Source organism: Arvicola amphibius, chromosome 9, assembly GCF_903992535.2.
Source record: "Arvicola amphibius chromosome 9, mArvAmp1.2, whole genome shotgun sequence".
NCBI classification, from domain to species: domain Eukaryota; kingdom Metazoa; phylum Chordata; class Mammalia; order Rodentia; family Cricetidae; genus Arvicola; species Arvicola amphibius.
Genome location: NC_052055.2, coordinates 64,292,983 through 64,314,541, shown reverse-complemented (window position 1 = coordinate 64,314,541; position 21,559 = coordinate 64,292,983). Strand labels below are relative to the sequence as shown.

At 38.3% G+C, this 21,559-nt stretch overlaps 1 protein-coding gene across 1 annotated transcript in view; it reads left to right on the top strand.

The window, feature by feature from the left end:
• Kcnh8 (potassium voltage-gated channel subfamily H member 8) overlaps nt 1-21,559 on the top strand; it is a 463,803-nt gene that overhangs the window by 401,088 nt on the left and 41,156 nt on the right. Inside the window, exon 12 of the mRNA XM_038342973.1 lies at nt 17,700-17,738. Within this exon, the coding sequence (XP_038198901.1) occupies nt 17,700-17,738 (39 nt within the window). The remainder of the gene's footprint in view (nt 1-17,699; nt 17,739-21,559) is intronic.

Here is a 21,559-nt window from a genome sequence, read left to right as displayed (position 1 = left end):
TCAGTCATTTGAGATTCTTTTTTTTTGTTTTGACTTTTTATAGAATATATTTTTTAGGCAATCTGTACCTTCAAAACTGAACATTGGTTTAGTCTCCAAAAAATGGATTAAAATCCCGACCTCATATATTTTTAACAGTCTTTTATAGTGGCCACAACATCATGAAGATATCGGAAAGATTTTTTAAAAGACAGTTCTAAAGTTGCCCTGACCATGTCATTTCAAAATGTATGAAGAAAGAAAACTGTCACTTATTCAGCCTGGGTTTGACGTTCGTCCTTTGTTTTTTTTAATTTTTTTATTATTATTATTAAAAATTTCCGCCTCCTCCCCACCTCCCATTTCCCTCCCCCTCCCTTAACTCCCCTCCCCCTCCCTTTCCAGTCCAAGGAACAGTCAGGGTTCCCTGCCCTGCGGGAAGTCCAAGGTCTAACCCACTCCATCCAGGTCCAGGAAGGTGCACATCTAAACAGACTAGGCTCCCCCAAAGCCAGTACATGTCGTAGGATCAAAACCCAGTGCCATTGTTCTTGGCTTCTCAGTCAGCCCTCATTGTCCGCCACATTCAGAGAATCCGGTTTGATCCCATGTTTTTTCAGTCCCAGTCGAGCTGGCCTTGGTGAGCTCCTATTAGACCAGCACCACAGTCTCAGTGGGGGGGGGGGGCGCACTCCTCGCTATCCTGACTTCCTTGCTCATGTTCTCCCTCCTTCAGCTCCTCATTTGGGCCTGGGAGCTCAGTCCTGCACTCCAATGTGGGTCTCTGTCTCTATCTCCATCCATCACCAGATGAAGCTTCTATGGTGATATGCAAGATATTCATCAGTATGGCTATAGGAAAGGGCCGTTTCAGGCTCCCTCTCCTCAGCTGCCCAAGGAATTAGCTGGGACATCTCCATGGATACCTAGGACCCCCTCTAGAGTGAAGTCTCTTGCTAACCCTAAAATGGCTCCCTTAATTAAGATATCTTCTTCCCTGCACCCCTACCCATTCTTCCTACATCCCAACCATCTCATTCCCCCAGGGTCTCCCCATCATCCCCTCCTCACTTTTCTCTCCACATCACAACTAACCGCCACCCCACCCCCACTCCCAAGATCCCAATTTTTGCCTGGTGAACTAGTCTACTTCCAATATCCAGGAGGATAACTATATGTTTTCCTTTGGGTTCACTTTCTTATTTAGCTTCTCTATGATCAGGAATTATAGGCTCACTGACCTTTATTTATATCTAGAATCCACTGATGAGTGAGTATATACCAAATTCATCCTTTTGGGTCTGGGTTACCTCACTCAGAATAGTGTTTTCTATTTTCATCCATTTGCATGCAAAGTTCAAGATGTCATTGTTTTTTTAAGGCTGAGTAGTACTCTAATGTGTATATATTCCACACTTTCTGTATCCATTCTTCCACTGAAGGGCATCTAGGTTGTTTCCAGGTTCTGGCTATTACAAATAATGCTGCTATGAACATAGTTGAACAAATGCTTTTGTAGTATGATAGGGCATCTCTTGGGTATATTCCCAAGAGTGGTATTGATGGATCCTGGGGTAGGTTTTTTCCGAATTTCCTGAGAAACCGCCACACTGATTTCCAAAGTGGTTGCACAAGTTTGCATTCCTACCAGCAGTGGATGAGTGTACCCCTTATTCCACATCCTCTCCAGCAAAGGCTATCGATAGTGTTTTTATTTAAGCTTTCTGACATGTGTAAGATGGTATCTCAAAGTTGTTTTGATTTGCATTTCCCTGATCACTAAGGAGGTTGAAAATGACCTTAAGTGTTTTTGGCCATTTGAACTTCTTCTGTTAAGAATTCTCTGTTCAGATCAGTGCCCCATTTTCAATTGGGTTAATTAGCATTTTACAGTCTGGTTTCTTGAGTTCTTTATATATTTTAGAGATCAGACCTTTGTCTGTTGCAGGTTTGGTGAAGATCTTCTCCCAGTCAGTAGGTAGCCCTTTTGTCTTAACGACAGTGTCCTTTGCTTTACAGAAGCTTCTCAGTTTCAGGAGATCCCATTTATTCAATGTTGCTCTTAATGCTTGTGCTGCTGGGGTTGTACATAGGAAGTGGTCTCCTGTGCCCATGTGTTGTAGAGTACTTCCCACTTTCTCTTCTATCAGGTTCAGTGTGTTCAGATTACTATTGAGGTCTTTAACCCATTTGGACTTGAGTTTTGTGCATGGTGATAGATATGGATCTACTTTCATTCTTCTACAGGTTGACATCCAGTTATAGCAGCACCATTTGTTCAACATGCTTTCTTACTTCCATTGTATACTTTTAGCTCCTTTGTCAGAAATCAGGTGTTCATAGGTTTGTGGTTTAAGATCCGGGTCTTCTATTCGATTCCATTGGTTGACTTCTCTGTTTTTATGCCAATACCAAGCTGTTTTCAATACTGTAGCTCTGTAATAGAGTTTGAAGTCAGGGATGGTAATGCCTCCAGAAGTTCCTTTATTGTATAAGATTGTTTTGGCTATCCTGGGTTTTTTGTTTTTCCATATAAAGTTGATAATTGTTCTCTCAAGGTCTGTGAAGAATATTGTTTGGATTTTGATGGGGATTGCATTGAATCTATAGATTGCTTTTGGTAGAATTGCCATTTTTACTATGTTGATCCTCCCAATCCAAGAGCAAAGGAGATCCTTCCATTTTCTGGTATCCTCTTCAATTTATTTCTTCAAAGACTTAAAGTTCTTGTCAAATAGATCATTCACTTCCTTGGTTAGAGTTACCCCAAGATACTTTTTTTTTCTTTTTTTTTTCTTTTCTTTTTTTCTTTTTTTTCCTCATGGTTTATTATTTTTTTTTAATATTTAAAAATTTCCATCTCCTTCCCTCCTCCTCCCCCCTCCCTCCCCTCCTCCTCCCCCTTCCCTCCCCTCCTTCTCCCCCTTCCCTACCCTCCCCTCCACCCATACCTCCCCTCCCTCCCTCTCAAGGCCAAGGAGCCATCAGGGTTCCCCACTCTATGCTAAGACAAGGGTCCTCCCACTCCCCCCTGGTCCAGGAAGGTGATCGACCAAGCTGAGAAGGCTCCCACAGAGCCCGTCCATGCAGAAGAATCAGAGCCCAGAGCCATTGTCCTTTGCTTCTCAGTCAGCCCCCGCTGTTGGCCACATTCAGAGAGACGGGTTTGGTCGCATGATCCATCAGTCCCATTCCATCTGGAGTTGGTGATCTCCCATTAGTTCTGTCCCACCGTCTCCATGAGTGAACGCACCCCTCTCGTTCCTGACTTTCTCCCTCATGTTCTCGCTCCTTCTGCTCCTCATCAGGACCTTGGGAGCTCAGTCCAGAGCTCCAATGTGGGGTTCAGTCACCTTCCCCATCTGTCGCCAGCTGGAGGTTCCCTCACGGTCCTGACTTTCTTTCTCATGTTCTCTCTCCTTCTGCTCCTCATCAGGACCTTGGGAGCTCAGTCTGGTGCTCCCATGTGGGGCTCTGTCATTTTCTTCATCTATCATCAGGTGGAGGTTCTATGGTGATATGCAAGAAATTCATCAGTATGGCTATAGGAACTGGCCTTTTCAGGCTCCCTCTCCTCAGCTGCCCAAGGAACTAACTGGGGGCGTCTCCCTGGAAACCTGGGAACCCCTCTAGGGTCAAGTCTCTTGACAACCCTCAGGTAGCTCTGCTTCCCTGCTCCCATATCCACCCTTCCTATATCCCAAGCACCCCATTCCTCCGAGCTCCCCCCGTTCTCCCCTTCACACATTTCTCTCCCCATCTTCCCTTGGCCCAGTCTTGCCCAACCCTCAAGTTCTCAATTTTGCCTGGCGATCGTGTCTACTTCCAATATCCAGGAGGATTACTATATCCTTTTTTGGGAGTTCACCTTCTTATTATCTTCTCAAGGATCCCAAATTTATAGGCTCGATGTCCTTTAATTATGGCTAGAAACCGATTATGAGTGAGTTACATCCCATGTTCATCTTTTTGGGTCTGGGTTACCTCACTCAGAATAGTGTTTTCTATTTCCATCCATTTGCCTGCAAAATTCAAGATGTCATTGTTTTTTACCGCTGAGTAGTATTCTAGCATGTATATATTCCACAGTTTCTTCATCCATTCTTCCACTGAAGGGCATCTAGGTTGTTTCCAGGATCTGGCTATTACAAATAATGCTGCTATGAACATAGATGAGCATATGCTTTTGTTGTATGATTGGGCATCTCTTGGGTAAATTCCCAATAGTGGAATTGCTGGGTCCTGGGGTAGGTTGATCCCGAATTTCCTGAGAAACCGCCACACTGCTTTCCAAAGTGGTTGCACAAGTGTGCATTCCCACCAGCAATGGATGAGTGTACCCCTTACCCCACAACCTCTCCAGCAAAGGTTATTATTGGTGTTTTGGATTTTAGCCAATCTGACAGGTGTAAAATGATATCTCAAAGTTGTTTTGATTTGCATTTCCCTGATAGCTAGGGAGGTTGAGCATGACCTTAAGTGTCTTTTGGCCATTCGAACTTCTTCTGTTGAGAATTCTCTGTTCAGTTCAGCTGTTTGTGGCTATTGTGAAAGGTGATGCTTCTCTGATTTCCCTCTCTGCTTGTTTATCCTTTGTGTATAGAAGAGCAACTGATTTTTTGGATTTGATCTTGTATCCTGCCACATTACTAAAGGTGTTATCAGCTGTAGGACTTCTTTGGTGGAGTTTTTGGGGTCGCTTATGTACACTATCATATCATCTGCAAATAACTAAAGTTTAATTTCTTCCTTTCCAATTTAAATCCCCTTGATCTCCTTATGCTGTCTTATTGCTATTGCAAGAATTTCAGGCAATATATTGAAGAGATATGGAGTGAGTGGACAGCCTTGTCGTGTTCCTGATCTTATTGGAATGGCTTTGAGTTTCTCTCCATTTAATTTGATGTTAGCTGTCGGCTTGCTGTAAATAGCCTTTATTATATTTAGGTATGAAGCTTGTATCCCTAACCTCTCCAAGACCTTTATCATAAAAGGGTGTTGAATTTTGTCAAATGCTTTTTCAGCATCAAATGATATAATCATGTTTTTTTTTCTTTCAGTTTATTTATATGATGGATTGCATTGATAGATTTGCGTATGTTGAACCAGCCCTGCGTTTCTAGGGTGAAGCCTCCTTGATCATAATGGACAATTTTACCAATGTGTTCTTGGATTCGGTTTGCCAGTATTTTATTGAGAATTTTTGCGTCAATGTTCATGAGTGAGATTAGCCTGCAATTCTCTTTCTTGGTTGAGTCTTTTTGTGGTTTTGGTATCAGGGTAACTGTGGCTTCATAAAAGGAATTTGGCAATGACTCTTCTGTTTCTATATTGTGAAATACATTAAGGAGTATAGGTATTAGGTCTTCTTGGAAGTTCTGGTAGAATTCTGCCTTGAAACCATCTGGTCCTTGGCTTTTTTTGGTAGGGAGGTTTTTGATAACAGCTTCTAATTCTTCATGACTATTTAGATTGTTCACCTGCTCTTGGTTCAACTTTGGTATATGGTACTTCTCTAAAAAATTGTCCATTTCTTTTACATTTTCCAATTTTGTGGCATACAGGCTTTTGTAGTGAGATCTAATGATTCTCTGAATTTCCTCTGTTCCTTTGGTTATGTCCCCCTTTTCATTTCTGATCTTATTAATATGCGTGTTCTCCCTCTGCCGTTTGATTAGTTTGGCTAGAGGTTTGTCAATCTTGTTGATTTTCTCCAAGAACCAGCTTTTTGTTTCCTTGATTCTTTGGATTGTTTTCTGTGTTTCTATTTTGTAGATTTCAGCCCTCAGTTTGATTATTTCCAGTCTTCTACTCCTCCTGGGTGAATCTGCTTCTTTTTTTTTTTTCCTAGAGCTTTCCGGTGTGCTGTTAAGTCTCCAATGAGTTCTTTCTCCGTTTTCTATAAGTGGGCACTTAGTGCTATGAACTTTCCTCTTAGCACTGCTTTCATTGTGTCCCATAGGTTTGAGTATGTTGTGTCTTTATTTTCATTAAATTCAAGGAAGACTTTAATTTCTTTCTTTATTTCTTCCTTGACCCAGGAGTGATTCAGTAGTTGACTGTTCAGTTTCCATGAGTTTGCAGGCTTTCTGGGGGTAGCATTGTTGTTGAATTCTAATTTTAATCCATGGTGATCTGATAAGACACAGGTGGTTACTAATATTTTTTGTAACTGTGGAAGTTTGCTTTGTTACCGAGTTTGTGGTCAATTTTCGAGAAGGTCCCATGAGCTGCAGAGAAGAAGGTGTATTCTTTCCTATTTGCGTGGAATGTTCTATAGATGTCTGTTAAGTTCATTTGGTTCATTACCTCCATTAAGTCTTTCAATTCTCTGTTAGGTTTCTGTCTGATTGACCTGTCCATTGGTGAGACAGGTGTGTTGAAGTCTCCTACTATTAGTAGGTGTGGTTTGATGACTGCCTTGAATTCTAGAAGTGTTTCTTTTACATAAGTGGGTGCTTTTATATTAGGGGCATAGATATATAGGATTGAGACTTCATCCTGATGAATTCTTCCTATTATGAGTATAAAATGTCCATCTCTATCTCTTCTGATTGATTTTAGTTTGAAGTCAATTTTGTTAGAAATTAATATGGCCACACCCACTTGTTTCTTAGGTCCATTTGCTTGAAAAACCTTTTTCCAACCCTTTACTCTGAGTAGATGTATGTCTTTGTGTTTGAGGTGTGTTTCTTGTAAGCAGCAGAATGTTGGATCCTGTTTTCGTATCCAATCTCTTAGCCTGTGCCTTTTTATAGGTGAATTGAGTCCATTGATATTCAGTGATATTAATGACCAGTGGTTGTTAACTCCAGTCATTGTTTTTTTGGTAATAGAGTTTGTGTGTTCCCTTTCTCTGTGTTGTGCTAGTGAGGGATTGCTAGGTGACTGAGTTATTTTAGGCGGTGTTAGCATTGTTGGGTTCCTTGGGTTGTGATTTTCCTTCTATTACTTTCTGTAAGGCTGGATTTGTGGTTACGTATTGTTTAAATTTGTTTTTATTCTGAAATATTTTGTTTTCTCCATTGATAGTGAATGATAGCTTGGCTGGGTATAGTAGTCTGGGCTTGCATCCATGGCCTCATAATTTCTGCAGTACCTCTATCCAGGACTTCTGGCTTTCATGGTTTCCATAGAGAAGTCATGTGTAAGTCTGATAGATTTACCTTTATAAGTTATTTGACCTTTTTCTTTTGCAACTCTTAATATTCCTCCTTCAATCTGTATGTTTTTTGTTTTGATTATTATATGGCGAGGGGAAGTTTTTTTTTATCTAGTCTATTTGGTGTTCTGTATGCTTGTTGAACCTTCCTAGGAATATCTTTCTTTAGGTTGGGAAAGTTTTCTTCTTTAATTTTGTTGAATATATTTTCTGGGCCTTCGATCTGTAATTCTTCTACTTCATCTACACCTATTATTCTTAGCTTTGGTCTTTTTATTGTGTCCCAGATTTCCTGAATGTTTTGTGATGAGAATTTGTTTGATTTGGTGTTTTCTTTGATCAGTGCATTTCTTCTCTCTATGGTATCTTCAGAATCTGAGATTCTTTCTTCTATCTCTTGTTTTCTATTGGTTATGCTTGTTTCTGTAATCTCTGTTCATTTACCTAGATTTTCCATATCCAGCCGGCCCTCGGTTTGTGTTTTCTTCATTGCCTCCATTTCAATTTTCAATTCTTGAACTGTTTCCATTACCTGTTTGATTGTTTTTTCTTGGTTTTCCAGGGTATCATTTAGGGATTTACTCATTTCTTCGAACTTCCTGTTATACTTCTCATCTATTTCTTTAAGGGAGTTTTTCATATCCAGTTTAAGGGTCTCTATCACTTTCATAATATCATTTTTTCCACTTCTTCTAGATTAGGGTGTTCAAGTCCTTCTGTTGTAAGATTGCTATGTTCTGGTGTTTTTATGTTGTTTTTGAGATTGTTGGAGGGATTCTTGCCTTGGTGCCTGCCCCTCTCTTCCTTCAAATGCTCTCCAATAGTTATTCTGGTACAGGATTAGGCCCCTTGTTGGCCAGGGACCCCTCCACTGGGTCTTCTGTTATAGCATATTGGCCCCTTGCTGGGCAGGTATCTCAGACAGAAAGCCAGCTCACTACTGGCAAGCTGAGTGAAACGAAGGATCTCCGGCCACTCACCACCGGGTCCCAGCCCCAATACGGGCCAAGCAGGGTGGTTTTGTGGCCCTGAAGGAGGGGAGGGGTGCCTTAGGGACGCTGGGATGGGATAGGAAGAGAAGGGCAGTAGCCTGCAGAGTGACCAGAAAGATTAGGGGGTCGAGGAATGTCTGTGCTCCATGACCCAGGCTTCTGCAGCCTGCTGGTCTGAAACATACTCACCCCTCTGCTGGGTCTTCTGTTATTGGATATTGGCTCCTTGCTGGGCAGGTATCTCAGACAGAAGGCCCAGCGCGCCACCGGCAAGCTGAGTGAAAACCCATTTGAGATTCTTCTGTGGAGAATTCTGTTTAGATCAGTATCCCATGTTTTAATTGGACTTTTTGATATTTTGATGTCTAGTTTCTTGCGCTTCGTATATGTTTTGGAAATGAACCCTCTGTCAGATGTGAGGTTGGTTGTTGAAGGTTGAAGGTTTTTTTTCCCATTCTGCAGGCTGCTGTTTTGTCTTGTTGACTGTGTCCTTTGCTTTATAGAAGCTTCTCAATTTCAGAAGATGCCATTTGTTAATTGTTGCTCTCGGTGTCTGTTCTCCTGGTTTTATATTTAGAAAGTGATCACCTGTGTCCACACCTTCAAGGGTACTTCCTATATTCTCTTCCATGAGGTTCAGTGTGGCTGGACTTATATTGAGGTTTTGATACCTTTGGACATAAGAGCTGTATGTGGAGTAAATATGGATCTATTTGCATTCCTCCAGTTGACATCTAATTATGATAAAACCATTTGTTGAAGGTGCTTTTTTCATCGCATAATTTTAGCATTTGGTCAAAAAACATGTGTTCATGTGTATGTAGATTAATATCAGGGTCTTCTATTCAATTACATTGGTCTACCTGTCTGTTTTTATGTCAATACCTATATGTTCAACACTATAATTCTAGAGGAGAGCATGAAGTCAGGGGTGTTCTTTTCTTGCACAGAATTATTTTGACTATCCTTGGGCATTTTGTTTTTCCATATGAAGCTGAGCATTGTTGAAGTCTGTGGGAATTGTAGTTTGTGGTTCTGATAGGATTGCATTGAATCTGTAGATTACTTTTGATAAGATTGCCATTTTTTATGTTGATCCTACCTATCCAAGATCATGGGAGATCTTTCTATTTGCTGAAGGCTTCTTCAGTAAAGTTCTTGTCATACAGGCCTTTCACTTGTTTGGTGAGAGTTACCCCAAGATATTTTGTGTTATTTTTGGATATTGTAAAGATTGATGTTTCTCTGATTTCTTTTTCAGCTCTTTTACCATCTGTATATAGGAGGGCTACAGATTTTTTTCTTGGCTGGAAGGGGGGTTAATCTTGTATTCTGCCACATTACTTAAGATGTTTATCAGCTATGGGAGTTCACTGGTAGAATTTTGGGGTCACTTATGTACACTATCATATCATCTGCAAATAATGAAAGTTTAAGTTCTTCCTTTCCAATTTGCATCCCCTTGATCTCCTTTTCTTGTCTTATTGCTCTAGCTAGAACTTCAGATACTATGCTGAATAGATATGTAGAGAGTGGACAGCATTGTCTTGTTCCTGACTTTAGTGGAATCACTATAAGTTTCTCTCCATTTAATTTGATATTGACTGTCAGCTTTTATTATGTTTAGATATATTCCCCCTATATAGATCTCTCCAAGACCTTTATCATGAAGGAGTGCTGTATTTTTAAAAGCTTTTTCAGCATCTAATGAGATATTCATGTTTTTTCTTTCAGTTTAATTTTATGGTGGATTATATTGAGTTTTTTATGTTGAACCATCCCTGCATCTCTGGGATGAAGCCAACTTGATCATGGTAGATGATTTTTTGATGGTCTTGGATTCAATTTGCCAGTATTTTATTAAGTGTTTTTGCATTAATGTTCAAGAGGGAGATTGGTGTATAATTCTTTCTTTGTTGAGCCCTTCTGTGGCTTGGGTATCAGAATAACCAGAGTTTAACAATGTTCCTTCTATTTCTATTGTGTGGAACAATTTGAGGAATATAGTTATTAGCTCTCCTTTGAAGTTCTGGCAAAATTCTGTTCTGAAACCATCAGACTCTGGACTTTTTTTTTTTTGGTTGGAAAACTATTGATGTTTGACTACTGTTTCCTTAGGTCTATTTGAATTTTTTAACTGGTCTTGATTTTGGTATGTGGTATATCCCAAAAATGTGCATTTCTTTTAAATTTTCCAATTCTGTGGAGTACAGGTTTTTGAAGTATGACCTGGTGATTCTCTGGATTTTCTCAGTGTCTGTTGTTATGTCCCCCTTTTCATTTCTGATTTTGTTAATTTGGATATTGTCTCTCTGCCTTTTGGTTAGTTTGAATAAGGGTTTGTCTATCTTGCTGATTTTCTCAAAGAAGCAGCTCTTTGTTTCTTTGATTCATTGTATTGTTTGTTTCTATTGTATTGATTTCAGCCCTCAATTTAATTTTTTTCCTGTTGTCTACTCCTGGGTGAATCTGCTTCTTTTTGTTCTACAGCTTTCAGGTATGCTGTTAAGTTGCTAGTGTGAGATTTCTCTATTTTCTTTATGTAGGCACTTAGTGTTATGAATTTTCCTCTTAACACTACTTTCATAGTTGTTCGTAGGTTTGGGTATGTTATGCATTCATTTTCATTGAATTCTAGGAAATCTTTAATTTCTTTATTTTGTCCTTGACCCAGAGGTGTTTCAAGTAAGCATTGTTCAAATTCCAGGAGCTTTTAGACTTTCTGCAATTAGTGTTCTCATTATATCTGTTGAGGTTTGCTTTGTCACCAAGTATGTGGTCAATTCTAGAGAAGATTCCAAGAGGTGCTGAGAAGGAGGTATGTTTTTTGTGTATGCAGGTGAAATGTTCTATAGATGTCTGTTAAGTCCATTTGAATCATGACATCTGTTAGTTCCCTTATTTCTCTCTTATGTTTCTTATGTAGCAGACTTGTCCATTGGTGAGAGTGCGATGTTGAAGACTCCTATATTAGTATGTGGGGTGTGATATGGGATTTAAGCTTTAGTAATGTTTCTTTTACATGTGTGGGTGCTCTTGTATTTGAGGTACAGATGTTCAGAATTGAGACCTCATCTTGATTGATTTTCTCTCTGATGAATATGAAGTGTCCCTCTCCATCTCTTTTGAATTATTTTAGTTGGAAGTCTATTTTCCTAGCTATTAGAAGAGTGATACATGCTTGTTTCTTAGGTCCATATGATTAGAAAACCTTTTCCAAACCCTTTACTCTGAGGCAATGTCTGTCTTTGAGGTTGGGGTGTTTCTTGTATACAGCAGAAAGAGGGATCCTATTTTTGTATACTTCTGTTAACCTGTGTTTTGTTATAGGTGAATTGAGTTTATTGATATTAGTGACCTATGATTGTTAATTCTTGTTATTTCTCAGTGGTAGTGTTTACATGTTTCCCCTCTTTGGGATTTGCTGGTGTGAGGTGTGAGGTTAACTACTGCCTGAGTTTCTGTGGGTGCAACTAACTTCCCTGGGTGGAAGTTTTCCTTCTAGTACTTTCTGTAAGGCTAGATTTGTGTATAGGAATAGTTTAAATCTGGTTTTGTCGTGGAATATCTTGTTTTCTCCGTCTATGGTGATTAAGAGCTTTGCTGGGTATAGTTCTCTGGGCTTGCATCCAGGGTTGTTTAGTGTCTGCATCACATCTGTCCAGGACCTTGTGGCTTTCATGGTTTCCATTGAGAAGTTGGATATAATTCTGCTAAGTCTGTCTTTATATCTTACTTGGTCTTTTTCCTTTGCAAATCTTAATAGTCTTTCTTTATTCTGTATATTTAGTGTTTTGATTATTATATGGTGAGGGATCTTTTTTTTTGGTCCAGTCTAATTGGTGTTCTGTAAGCTTCTTGTACCTTCATAGGGATATCCATCTTTGGGTTGGAAAAGTTTTCTTCTATGATTTTGTTGAATATATTTTCTGTGCCTTTAAGCTGAAGTTCTCTTTCGTTTATCTCTATTATTCTTAGGTTTGGTCTTTTCATGGTGTCTCAGATTTTCTGGTTATTTTATGTTAAGAATTTGTTGGATTTGACATTGTCTTTGACTGATGAATCCATTTCCTTTATTGTACCTTCAATTCCTGAGATTCTCTCTTCCATCTCTTGTAATATGTTGGTTATGCTTGCATCTGTTCCTGTTCATTTTCCCAGATTTTCTATTTCCTGAGTTCCTTCAGTTTGTGTTTTCTTTATTGCCTCTATTTCAATTTTCAAGTCTTAAACTATTTCTGTCACTTGTTTGATTGTTTCTTGTTTATTTTCTTGGTTTTCTTTAAGAGATTTATTGATTCCTTCCATTTTTTGTTTGTCTTTTCCTCCATTTCTTTATGAGAAATTTTTGTTTCCCCAATAAAGGTTTCTATCATCTTTATCAAGTTATATTTTAGGTCATTTTCCTCTGCTTCTTCTTAGTGAAGATGTTCAGGTGTTCCTGTTGTCAGACCACTGGGTGTTGATGTTGCCATATTGCTTTTTTGGTTGTTGAATGTGTTTTTGTATTGGCACCTACCCATCTCTTCCTCCACCTGGTGCAGGCAGCATCTTTGCCTCTTGATCCAATCCTTATAGTTGCTGTCTGTGTCTCAGAAAGCTACTCTTGATGTGCTCTGTGCAATCTTTGTCTGTTTCTCAGAGAACCACTGAGTTCTCATGGGATGGGTGAGTTTGGGGACAGACTAGGAATTGTAGATCACAGGGTCCAATGGGGATGATGCTGGAGCAGCCTGCCTGCAGGAGGCTTGCCTATTGACCAGCTTGTGAGGTTCTTTTTTAAACCATAATTTTCTTTTTTATGATTTTTTTATTATTTTTGTTTATGTATGTGTGTACATGTTTGTTGACTTTATGCATGTGAGCATAGATGTCTGCAGAGAACACAGGTGTCAGATCTCCCTGGTACTGGAGCTACAGGCAATTGTGAGTCCTCCAGTGTGGGGCTGCTAACTGATCTTGGGTCTTATCCAAAAGAAGTGTGGATTCCTAACTAGTGAGCCATCGCTGCAACCCCCTAAATGTATCATTTTCTTTGACAGAATGGTCTACTTCCTCTTTGTGTTCCGATATTCTGTCTTCTTTGTAATCTAGCCTATTGATTAAACTTTCCTGAGTCTTTTTATTGAGTTGTTGAATTTTTTTATTTCTGTTTCACTTGGCTTGTTTTTCCCTTAGCATTTCATTCTGTTTGTTAAGTTCACTTTTCATATTCTGAACTGATGTCATTTATTTTATTTAGTCAATGGTTTGCATTTTCTTGGACTTCAGAGGCTTTCTCCTGGCCTCTAAGTTCATTCATCTCTTCTTTAAACTTCTTGAACTCTTTGAATATGTCTATCATTGTTTTTGCAAATTCTGTTTCTCCAGATACATCTTGGTTTGTCCTTGATAGGGAAGATTCTTATTGTATCAATGGTCTTTGGAGAGAGATATTGTCTTGGTTTTTTATATTCCTTTTGTTTTGTGCTAAGAGCTAGGACTTGGGCCTCTGAAGTGAAGTTCTTGGTTGTATGTTTGGTATCAGTTTCTTGCCCCTCTGCATTGAGTGGGAGTGTATTGAGCAGAAGTTTAGTTTTGCTACTCACCATCTTAGATGGTTTAAGATCAGGTAGGAGGTGTTTGAAGCTCACTCTTTTTTATTTTTATTTTTATTTTTGGCTTTTGAATGTTTTTATTGAGCTCTACATTTTTCTCTGTTCCCCTCCCTGCCTCTCCCCTCTCCCTTACAACACTTTCCCAAGATCCCCATGCTCCCAATTTACTCAGGAGATCTTGTCTTTTTCTGCTTCCCATGTAGATTAGATCTATGTAAGTCTCTCTTAGTGTCCTCATTGTTGTCTAAGTTCTCTAGGATTGTGGTTAGTAGGCTGGTTTTCTTTGCTTTATGTTTAAAATCCACCTATAAGTGAGTACATGTGATAATCTAAAATGGCTGAAAGACACTTAAGGAAATGTTCAACATCTTTAGTCATCAGAGAAATGCAAATCAAAAATCTGAGATTCCATCTTACACCTGTAAGAGTGGCCAAGATCAAAAACACTGATGAAAACTTATGCTGGAAAGGTTATGGGGAAAAGGGAACACTTCTGCATTGCTGGTGGGAATGCAAGCTGGTACAACCCCTTTGGATGACAGTATGGTGATTTCTCAAAAAATTAAGAAACAACCTTTCTCAAGACCCAGTAATAGCACTTTTGGGTATATATCCAAAGGATGCTCAATCATGCCATAAGGACATATGCTCAACTAAGTTCATAACAGCTCTGTTTGTCATAGCCAGAATCTGGAAACAACCTAAATGCCCCTCAACTGAAGAATGGATAAAGAAAACATGGTACATTTATGCAATGGAGTACTACACAGCAGGAAAATATAATGACATCTTGAATTTTGCAAGAAAATGGATGGAGCTAGAAATCATTATTTTGAATGAGGTAACCCAGACACCGAAGCTCACTCTTTCAGATAATCAGCAGAGAGTTTGCTGTTAACTTAATGGATGACATGAGCAAGTTTACTTATCTCCCTGATCTCTGGTTTCTTTCCTTTTCTATTTTTTTCTTATTCTTTGAGAACTTCATGCATGGATACAATATATTTTAAGCATATACATCCTCATTTCCCAAGTTCAGCTCTTCCCTACCACCTTTCCCCTTTCCTTACCTCATGTCCTCTTGGTTATCTTTTGAATATATAACATACTGAGTCTAACTTGTGCTGTCTAGTATGCACATGGGGATGGGATCATTCATGAAACCATAAGCAACCTGTGGAGGGGCTATGCATCTGAAGAAAGCTCTCTCTTCCTCACCCAGAAACCATGAATTGCCTATAGCCCCTTAGCTATGGATGGGGGGGGCTCATAAGGCTCTACTCTTTGAATACTAAAATGGATTGGGTTTATCTTGTACAGTTATTATAACCTGACCTCAATATTTTTTAAGCCTGGGTTATTATATCCCACTCATTACTAACTGAAAGAGATTTCCACTAGAATTAACATGCTAGAGTCTGATTTGTTAAAGACATACTCTCAAGTTCTCAAGGTAACCTGTTACCACATAGGTATGAAATCCTTTGTGCCAGAAGCTCAAGGGTCAAGTTTAGCTGTAAATATTTGGATTTCCAATACATAAACTAGAAGAGCAAGAAGTGTTAGCTACTAGAATGAATGTATCATGTACTCTTCAAAACATGAACTATTTATTCATTCAAAGAGTTTATCTTTGCTGGAAATTTTACCAAGCATAAATTAATAATATATGTAATATGAATATGTAATTCACACTTCATTGTGAATGCATATATGTGTGTATTATATTATATAGTCTACTTAATCTTACTTGACTCTAGACCATAAATGAGTCCACAGTGTAGGAAGCCCTTCTGCATTTGTGTTGCTTTCATTGGTTATTAAAGAAACTGCCTTGGCCTAGTTGATAGGGCAGATCTCAGGTAGATGGGGAAGGCAGAACAGAATTCTGGGAAGAAGGGAAGAGACAGGCAGACGCCATGGTTCTCCTGCCCAAGATGGACACTGGTTAGACTCATGCTGGTAAGCCACAGTCAAGTGGCAATACACATTAATGGAGATGGGTTAAACTAATATGGGAGAGTTAGCCAATAAGAGGCTAGAAATAATTGGACAGGCAGTGATTTAATTAATACAATTTCTGTGCGATTATTTCAGGGGTTAAGCTAGCCAGGCAGCGGGACACAGCCTGCTCCTCCTTACTACAGAGTGATGCCCCATGTAGGGCTCCATTCAAGTCCAGTAAGAGATGAGATAATGCCATATTTGTTAATCTAAGAAAATAAATGAATAAAAATACATCTCATAAAGGTCATATTTTAATATGACCTAATATGGTTGGGTACCTAAATAAGTAATTACAGGCAACTAAGGCACATTGAAAACAAGAGAAGTAGTCTTCCTTCATGGAGGAACACTCTAGTTGGTTATCCAGTATCAACTGGTCAGTCCTGAAGTCATGCACATGCAACACTGGACAGACTTAGCAAGTTATATCTACATTTATATATTATATACATGCAACAATAACAATTATGGAGGAGGGGGCCAGTAGTTTGCTAGGTACCAAGTTGGGGAGCCATGGTCGGGGTGTTGGAAGAAGAAAAGGGAATTGGAGGAAATGCTGTAATGATATTTTAATAAAAAATACTACTAATAATAATACCTTAAAATGAAAATAAAAATGTGTAGTCATGTTTGCTACCTGTAGCTGCTAATCTGCTCTCACTTCCCAGTTGCCTTGAGACCTCGAGACAGTCTTTATATTGTCTAGTGCTTTTATTTCCTATTTAGAGGTATGGATGTTTTAAAGTACCTACTTTAGAGGATCAAAATGAGAGTACACAGGCATTATGCCTGAAAACACTTCTCAAGATGCTAATCACATGCTGAATGCTAAATTGACAGGCAAAGAATGACAATAACCATGTTAGCTATGATGTTTTGCCCTCCAATTTTCTCACGGTCAGCAGCATAAGTAGAATTTAGAAGTGAGCTATAAAATGTATTCTCAAACTCAGCCCAGACCTCCTGCACTCAAAACCTATCTTCTAATGAGATTCCATGTTTACTCATAGGCACAAGAATGACTGAGGCCCTAATAGAGAAAACCAGCCTGAGACTCAGACTCGTGCCAACCTTAAGTCAAGAGACTTGGAGTTGATACCCACCCACATCCCAAGACTTTAAGTTCACCATCTCATCTTTTCACAGACATCAGGGCTTCCTAGATGCCATTGTTCTTTCTTTATCCCAAGCTGTAAATAACAGGATTTTTTGAAGCACGTTTTCATGTCTATCATATCAAGAACACCATAATTTTGTTCAGTTTTTCACATTTTTAATTATTCAACTGCCTTTATTTGTCTCTGCTTCGAGAATAATTGCAAACTTATGCCTAAAATGCTTTTGATTAATGCATATTTATGCAATTAAGCAGATGCAGAATGGGCTGACTACTTTTGTAAAATTAAACATTGATGAAACATATATTTGTATACATGCATTAATGATGCCACATGTGCATAAATAATGGCAGATCTTCTTCTCTAAACATCTCAGGATGGAAATGATGAATGAGAGACAGATTTAGAAAACATGTCTGACTCACCATATGAGCTATTTTAAGTGTATTTGTACATGTGAATAAAATTTTGTTAATTTATAGCATCTATTAACATACAAAAGCTGTAATTATGTTTAAAAAGATATAGGTAATATCAGAGTATGTTTTAAGAATATGCCATAATTTCCATAGCTTTTTAATAAATCATAGAAAATATGTATTTTAGGTTACTCTTCTGCTTTATACAAAATATATTCTGGGGTCATAAGTCATTCTAAGGTATATCTTTGCATGTCTGAGGTTTGAAATATTTCTTGTATTTGATAACATGTCTCAATTTGATTGGCAGGACTTTTTTTCATTTTGTGAGTGATATGATCTTAAAAATTTAGTTGTTGAGTTGTTATCACACATTTCATTGAAATGGGTAAAATGGTTGTTAAACAGTCTGTTTGTTCTTTCAGGTAATATCAAGATTATCAAACAAAACGGCAGTCTCACAGGTATGGCTGGCTTTTGATTTATATTTTTTTATTTTTGCTGGTTTCTTGCTATGCAGCCAAGGTTGACCTAGAACTCAACCATTATTGTGCATGTTTAATACTTATCCAGATCTGGTATCATGGTAAAACTGGCCTCATAAAACGAGGTTTGGTAGTGTTCTTTCTTTTTCCATTTTATAGAGCGTTTTGAGGAATGTTGATGTTCTGTCTTCCTTAAAGGATAAAACTAATAGAATTCAGCAGCCAGTTCAGTGCTGGGGTTTTCTTTGTAGAGAGACAAAGGCAACTCTTTAGGCCCCATTTCTTGCTTACATTGTTTATACCTTGAAAGAGAATAATGTCTAGGATTTTATCTATTTCTTCTATATTTTTTAAAATAAAGTTTTTCAATTCTATGGATTTCATTTGAATTATTTTTAATTTTATTAATTTGAGCTTTGTTTTACTTTTAGTTCCTCTGACTAAAGGTTACCATTTTTATTATTTCCAAAAGCTGATTTTTTGTTTGATTGATTCTATGCATTGTACTTTGGTCTCCATTTCATCAGTTACTTCACTTTTCTTTATTATTTCTTAATGTCAATTGCTTTTGCATTTGACTTGTTGTGGTGATGCCACACTAAAGAAATGAATATACAGATTAGTGTCACAGAAACTAGAGCAAGCCTGGTTTGATCTGTTTGCTTCTTTCCAAGTGTCCCCATCTGTTCTTGTGTCTGCCACACAGATGGCACTGCTCATTATTGTTGAACATGCTATGCGAAAGGAATAAGACATCTTTGGCTAAAACTTTTTACCAGAGTTTTACAAGAGAAGTACTTTACTGACCCAAATAACATGCAAAACTGCAAGCAGATGCTATCCATTTGCATCTTCATGTTGTGTCCAACGTTTATTGTGGCTGCATTGGTGCTTTCAATATCCACTGCTAGACACACACACACACATTATTCTCTGTTAGGAGCATTAAAGGGTCATAGTTTAAAATTAACGCATTGCATTCAGTGTACCAGGCTTTTTGTTTAGGCCGCCAACCAGCTCCCAAATCATGACACAGAGACTTCTTATTAGTTATAAATGTTCAGCCTTATCTTAGCTCTTATTTTAATGTTTCTCTTTGTCTGCATTTTGCCTTGGGACTTTTTTCCTTTCTTTCTTTATATTTTACTTCCTATATCCTCCAGTGTTTGACAGCCTGACTTCTGACCCAGGTGTATTCGTCTCTTTCTCCCTCTTTCTCTCCCCCTTTTTTCTCCAGAGCATAGATTTCTCCTCCTACTTATTATCTCTGCCCACCAGCCCAACCTATCCCTCTGTACCTAGCTATTGGTCATTCAGGTTTTTATTAGGCTAATCGATGCCTTGGGCAGTGAAAGTGAAGCAAATACAAGACATAAATACAAATGCAGCATAGAAAAAATGTAACACATCTTTTCATCACTAATCAAGACAGCAGAAACAAATCTAACATACCTTCACATAGTTCAAGTAATATTCCACAGCATAAACAAATGTAACACATCCTTGCCAGGTTAATAATCCACAATAATTCAGTTAAACTTGTAAATGCTAAGCTCACAGATAACAGTAGTCACCCACTACTGTTATATGAGAGAATATCTAAACTTTTATGCCCATTAATATCCATTTTATAAAATTAGGGGTCCCAATTTTGATACATTTGTATTTATAACTGCTGTATCTTTTGTTCCCTTTATTGACTTACCTTTTTTTGTTTCTTCTTGTTTGGGCTTGACGTGTACTTTATTACATGTTAGAATAGCCAAAATAGCTTGTTTTATGACTTTCTTCCTGTGGTCACTGTCTGCCTACCAATGTCTTTGCCAATGAGGTATGATTTGTGGAGACAAAAGATAACTGGAAATAATTGTTTAATCTAATAAATCTGTTGAATTCTCTTTGTTGGTGAATTGAGGCTGTTTATAGTTAAGGTTATTACTGAGAGTTACTTATTAAGTACTGAGATTTTATTGGTTCTTTTCCTGGTTTATTAGATCATTGTATATTTTCTTTCTTTTCTGCTCTAGAAGTTTCCCTTCTGTATAGACTAGGGTTCTTATTAGTCACACTTAATGTGGAATTCTGGGTGGCTAGGCTCTGCCTTCCCAAGACTCACTGCCTGCAGTGGCTAAGGGCCGAGGTGGAAGCATTTCCTGACTTGTGTTGATAATAATGGAAAGCAACCTTAACAGTGAGATCTGTATTGATACATGAACTGATTTGTACTTTTGATTTAGGTATTTTCTCCATCAAGGCTTTGCTCTGATGACTCTAGGCTGTATCAAGTTGATAATTAAAGCTACATAGGATGGTTTATTGCCAATAGTCTCAGTGATTGCTAATAATCCATTAAGTAAGAAAGAAGGGGGGTTATTTATAAGGAGTAACAAGCATCTACCCGGATGTAAATGCCATTTTTGTCATCATCACTGTCCTGGTTTCTTTTCTATTGCTACATTAAAATTCTCTATCACAGAACAATGTAAGAACTGGGCAGTAGTGGCACACACCTCTAAATTCAACACTGAAGATGAGGAAGGCAAGGTCTTAAGGATTGTGTTCCTACCAAAGTTATAGTTAGATGGTAAAGACCAGAACCTTGGAAATATGTGTAAATATTCACTTAGCATAATACTTTGTACTGCCTTTGAGACAATTTGACGAGGCATTATTGAGTCGGAAGTAGCAGTTCTAACAGAATATGAAGAAGCAAATTTGAAATTCCTTTAAATATGACTGTCAAAACCTCAATGCAGCATCATGAAAACATTTGGCAGTCAGTGAAGTAAGTATCGTGGTGAATAGGGAGATCCATAGTAGAATTTCTTGACAGCATTTTAAGAGGATTGCAGCAACAGAGAGAATCAAGTGCCCTACACAGATGCCTGAAGAAAGTAACTAGTCACTTTAGTGACTTTCTGCTGCTGTGCTAAAATCCCATAATCAAGACAACTTATAGGAGGAAGAGTTTTATTTGGCTACAGTTGCAGAGAGACAAGGGTCCATCATGATAGGAGCATAACAGGCATACTTGGTGACCAGTGCATGAAGCTGAGTGATCACATCTTCAGCCACAAACAGTAAACAGAAAGAGCAAACTGGAACTAAGGCAAGACTGTGAACTCTCAAAGCTCACCCCCAGTGAACACTTCCTCCAGCAAGACTGCATTGCCTCCCCAAATATGCCACAAATTGGGAACCAGGTGTTCAAACATTCGAGGCACTCAGAGACATTACCCATTTGAACCACACATGAGATCTCCTGAATAGAGGAGACTAATTGCAGGCTAGGTATCTAATAAAGTCATACATTTAGGTCCTGTCTACAATGATGCTTTTAAGAGAATGAATTCTTGATAGAAGTAGTATCTGTCGTCTTAACTGTAAGAGTCAGTTTTCAAGAGACTTGCTCAAGGCAATAGACTCCTTGACAAATGGATTTATGACACGTAAGTAAACTTGTATAAGTACAAACATTTTATAAGTTATGAATCAGAGAATTTTAATGGAACCAATGGAGACTTCTTCAAATAAAGGAGTGACTAAAATTTCAATACCATTGTAACAGACCTAATTTAGTTTGTATTTAAGGCTTTTCATTTCTTTTAAAACTTTGCCCTGTTGTATCTTTAGCATGGCAAGCTAATTTTTCTGTCCTACAATAAAAGTATAAAGTGATCCTGTACAATTCCATGAGGGTCCAACTTTTGCTAAAACACAAAGTATTAAATGCTATTGAAAACAAAATAAACAAGGAAAAGCAGCACCATGTTTTTCCAATAAAGAATGCAAAACTGCAA